The 5,408-nt window shown below is 34.4% G+C and overlaps 1 protein-coding gene across 1 annotated transcript in view; it reads left to right on the plus strand.

Annotated features, from left to right (window-relative positions):
* Positions 1 to 5,408, plus strand: part of LOC107675584 (decaprenyl-diphosphate synthase subunit 2-like) — a 36,222-nt gene that overhangs the window by 26,573 nt on the left and 4,241 nt on the right. The window contains exons 4-6 of the mRNA XM_016469993.1: positions 1,946 to 2,020; positions 3,897 to 4,058; positions 4,201 to 4,329. Coding sequence (XP_016325479.1) covers positions 1,946 to 2,020; positions 3,897 to 4,058; positions 4,201 to 4,329 — 366 coding nt within the window. The remainder of the gene's footprint in view (positions 1 to 1,945; positions 2,021 to 3,896; positions 4,059 to 4,200; positions 4,330 to 5,408) is intronic.

Consider the following 5,408-nt stretch of genomic DNA (forward strand, 5'->3'; position numbering starts at 1 on the left):
ATGTATATATATGTATGTATTTATGTATATATATATATATATATATATATCCATCCTGATTACAGTAATTACAGCTAATATTTTAATAGCTATTTATAAAAAAGCTATTTTAATAGCTAATATTTAACATTTTAAAAGATCAAGTTTTGCTTTATGTTGGAATTCTATGAGAAAATTTATGTTGAGATCCTTTAGGATTGGTTTTCTTGTTTTTTTTTCAGAGCGAGTATAATTCTTCAAAATGACTTGTTTTGTGTACCACAGAAGTCAGTACAGGCTTGGAACAACATGAGATTGAATAAAATATAACCTGCTATATTTATGTGTGTATTTTGCATTTACATATTTGTAGTTCAAAAGATCAGTCCAATCAAAGCTCAACTATCAGATGATATTCTGTACAGTAGTTGTTAGTATTTTTTTGTGCTGGGAGTAGAGTTCTGTGGTTGTGTGTGTGTTAAAGAGAGAAACTGAATCATTAAGCTGTGCAGATGTCAGAGTCCTCATTAAGGTCTGTATCCTCTGGACTAGGGGTGTGCGATATATATCGTCTGCGATAATATCGTAATTGTTGTTTTAACGATGTGCGATTTGACATTATCGAGTATTTTGCAAAAACCATTCAAAACATCCCTACAGAGCGCACGCATACATTACGTGAAGTCTAGACTAGTGCGTGTGCGCATTTATTGTTTTCTTTCACTGCATGACTCAGTCTATTAAAATGCATTTAGAATGATCACAAATTCAAGACATGATGGCAGAAAATTTATATATTTATACCACTTCATATAGTTATTCAATTTCACACGAAGAGTGCCGTTTTTCTCCAAAAATTACCATGATTACAAATGTGACATTGAATTCAATAAACAATAAGTTAATTAAGAGACTTACGTTTTAGACACCATATTGCTTGTTTTTGCTCTATTTCGCCAACAGAAATCATTCCGAATACAGCCACAGTGCTGTTTTGTGTCTCTGAGCAACATGACGGTGTTTCGTTCTTGAATTAATCAACCGTTTAAATGATTCGGTTCAATCGCAATCACTCACTTATTAACAGTGATTTGCTGCCACCTGCTGGCGGTTTATTTCAAATTTCGGCTTTTTCTTTCTTTTCTTTTTTTTTTTTTGATTTTTTTCATGTTTTAAATCATTTCAAATATCAGTATTCAACGTTTTATGTTTAATATATCAAAACATTATTTATGCATTTGTAATTGCAGGTTAAATGCATTCATGTCTTGCATTAAACAAAATACATGTGTGTAAATACATCTAAATCTTCAGATGCAGCTTCTGTGTTGATTTAATTTGCTTGGTAACAGCCCAAATGTCTTATTATTCTAATTCCCTGATTAAATGTAAGAATTTGACTCAAAAGATAATGGACACTTTTAGAAAAAATGGCTTTATAAAGGTAAAAATGCCCATAAAATGCAAAAATCAGTTTAAACTTATTGGAAAAGATTAATTTCTATCAGTATGAACTGACCACCACACAGAATATGAAGAATATTAAAAACATTAGGAGTCAGCTGTCTTCGGCAGTCCTTAAGGTACCAGCACAATAACACACTCAGCAAAATATCGTCTAATTATCGTTATCGATAAAATCCCATAAAATATCGAGATATAATTTTTTGTCAATATCGCACACCCCTACTCTGGACATGACACTGTTTTGACCGGCCATCTGTTTAATAACTGAAGTGCTGGTTATTCTATCTGTCCGTCCCTCAGATGCTCTTTTAGACTGAGTGGACTGGAAAAAGTCTTCCCATATTCCCAAACAGCTCATGTCCTAATAAATACTAATTTCAGAACAGATGGGGCTGATCCGTTATCAACACTCTTATTCGCAGAGGCTTCATTTATGTGGAAAATATTTTGCTAGCCTAAGTGTTATAATGTTATTATAATGTTATCATGTTTGTTCTAGGTGGTGGAGCTGATCTCCAGTGCAATCGGAGATGTGGTGCAAGGAATCTATCACGAGAGCTCCAGTTCTGCAGAGGTATGACGTTCAGCCCACTGCACTTGCCACATATAACCACCAGTGGCATTCTATGAGAAACAAACTATATTGACAATAAAGAAATAACTGAAATTTACAGTGACATCTGAGCAAACTGTTATTTCTACAGTAATATTGTACCTTCATGTCTTTGAGTGATGATATATAGGCTAAATATGTATGTGCGTGTGTGTGTATATATACACACACACACACACACACACATATATATATATATATATATATATATGTGTGTGTGTGTGTATATATGTATGTGTGTGTATGTATATTTGTTTATATGTGTATATAGGAAATATATAGTGATATGATTTTTTCCCCCATTGTTTAAGTTGACATTTTTAGTCAGCAAGAACAGATGAAACCAAAATGTTCTATTCACCAAAGAATCGTGAAAAAAAAAAAAATTACGATTTTTCCAAAAATATTAAGCAGCACAACTGTTTTCAACATTGACTATAATAAGAAAAGTTTCTTGATCACCAAATCAGCATATTAGAATGATTTCTGAAGGATCGTGTGACACTAAAGACTGGTGTAATGGCTGCTGAAAATTCAGCTTTGCCAACACAGGAATAAATTACATTTTTAATTAATTTCCAAAATGAAATTTTTTATAATATTTAATATTTTACTGTATTTTTAATCAAATCAATGCAACGTTGGTGAGCATAAGAGACTTCCTTCAAAAACATAAAGTAAACTTTTGAACAGTAATGTGCCTGTTTATGAAACATTGTCTTTTGTTATATTCCCGTTGTGTCACCTGTTTTATAGAAGCAACCACTCAAAGCCATATGTAAATTACTGTAAGGCACGACCTCTCTGGTTTATTGCTTTAATAAACATGTGCCATCTATGAGATGTAATATGTGTCATTGCTAAGATTAAGCTTTATTTTCCTCATAAATTAATTAAAACCGAGTACCAGAGGAATCTTTTTAGTGTTTAATGTTTCATATTCAAAGCTTTCAAAACAGAGCTAAGACTGAACAAGCAAAACATTTCCAAGCAGAGCGAAACACAGACTGACTTAAAACATCTGCAAACTGCTCACAGTAAATAATGAATGACAAAGTTTCCTGTGTGAGGCGAGGAGGAGGAAAAGTGACGGAGAAGGCCACGTTTATGAGAGAAATGCAACAAGGGAGGGAGAGAGATTCAAGTTTCTTTTACCCTTTTTAGAGGAGACGTTTCCAAGCAGACGTTTGCATCAGCTTCCTTCCTCCAGTTACCCCCCAACTGCCATACCACCATTTTTTAGTTTACTTTCTTTTGTTTAATGTGGCATCCTTAAAGTTTCCTGCAACATTCTGCTTGTTTAGGAATTGAACTCAGTGTTTCTAAACGTTTTCTTAAGTGTTTTGGAGGTTTGTTTTATGATCTATCCTAGTTCCCCAAATCTTGTTAAACAATACTGTTCAAAAAATTGAGGTAGGTAAGCTTTTTTTAAATTTATTTATTTTTAATGTTTTTGGAAGTAGTCTCTTATGCTCAGCATGCTCACATTTATTTGATAGAAATACAGTAAAATTGTGAAATATTACAATTTAAAATAATCAAACTTTTATATATTTTACCATGTAATTTATTTCTATGATGGCAAAGCTGAATTTTCATTACTCAAGAAACATTTCTCATTATTGAATAATATGTTAATCTTATTATTTGTTGATAATGGCTTATATTTACATTATAAATGTCTTTACTGTCACTTTTGATCAATTTATTGCATCTTTGCTGGTTTAAAATATTTCTTTAAAAAAGTTACTGACCCCACACTTTTGAACAGTAGTGTACATCCCAGTATGTATAATACATTAGTGCTTATTTGATGGAGTTTTTCTGTATTCTGAAGGAGGGCAGTCTAACAGTTGCATCCTGGGAAGACCAAACATTCCTGTCCCATGGTGCTTTGCTTGCCAAGAGTTGTCAAGCAGCGATGAAGCTGGCCAGACATGGTACTGAGGCTCAGAATTTGGCTTTTCAGTACGGAAAACACCTCGCTCTGGGACACAAGGTGTGTACGCACAGTCACACACATGCATTGCAGGCACAAGCTGTTTCTCTGTACCTACTGTCTGCTTGAGTTACATTCTCCTGTTTTCTCTGTGTAGAAAGCTCATTTCACAAAATTCATGGATATATGTGTGTCTTTGTAGCTAAACTCTGATCTACAGCCGTTCGTGAAGAGTGGGTCAGAAGCGGCTGTGTTTAGTTTGGACTCGGCTCCTGTAATCTTCCACAGACAGATCGTAGGACCTGAGAGATGGAGGCACCAGCTAAAACAGGTACCAGACAACCAAATCTGAACACTTGCAGCTGTGTGATACTTCATTCATAGCCTCTCTGTAAAATAACCTGTAAAATCATCTCACATATTTCACTACAAAATGTAAAAAAATAAAAACAAAAATCAATTAAAAACAAAAATCATCATAAACTAATAGGCAATACAACTAGCGGTCGATATATCGGCCGGTATTTGGCATTTTTCAAATATCGGCATCAGCCGATAAGTTTTTCTGCTTGGCCGATGTGTTCGGGGTGGAACTTTTATTTTGACGGCGCTGAGAGCGGCAGCGCCTGAGGACACAGTGCTCACATTCTCCCTCTTATTTAATGTCGTTTTTAACAGTTCTGTCTAATACGGATAGAAGTCTGTCTAATAATCCGATAGAACGGTTAAACAAAGGAATTAATGTATACAGAAAGTATTATAACGATTGCTTTTATATTATTAGTAATAGAAAGGCAAACATTGTAATACGTTCTCGTTTGCCGTCAGCATTAAGCAAATACGCATTTATATAATTTAAACAAATCTTTGAATGACTAATGAACATTTAATTTCTCAAACCTTGCAAACTTAGTCGAATCCAGCTGTGACATCTTGTGAAGTGTGCATTTTTATCCAGCACGATCGCGTGTTCTCTGTGTGACGGTCGGTCCGTGTGAATTGAAGGCTTTAAACTTTAATGCTTTAAACTTTAAACTTTAAACTCGTGATTTCAAATTATGCTGCGCTTTATATGTGTTACACCCTTGCTTTATTTGAAAAATATGATTCCCAATGCACACAAACTTCCCAGAATGCTGAGTGCCCTGTTGGTTACAGTGTTTACTTCAAACTTAGTCGAATCCAGCTGTGAGATCTTGTGAAGTGTGCATTTTTATCCAGCACGATCGCGTGTTCTCTGTGTGACGGTCGGTCCGTGTGAATTGAAGGCTTTAAACTTTAAATTTTAAACTCGTGATTTCAAATTATGCTGCACTTTATATGTGTTACACCCTTGCTTTATTTGAAAAATATGATTCCCAATGCACACAAACTTCCCAGAATACTGAGTGCCCTGTTGGTTACAGTGTT

This window comes from Sinocyclocheilus anshuiensis, unplaced genomic scaffold, assembly GCF_001515605.1.
Source record: "Sinocyclocheilus anshuiensis isolate Anshui unplaced genomic scaffold, SAMN03320099.WGS_v1.1 scaffold1097, whole genome shotgun sequence".
In the NCBI taxonomy this organism is placed as follows: domain Eukaryota; kingdom Metazoa; phylum Chordata; class Actinopteri; order Cypriniformes; family Cyprinidae; genus Sinocyclocheilus; species Sinocyclocheilus anshuiensis.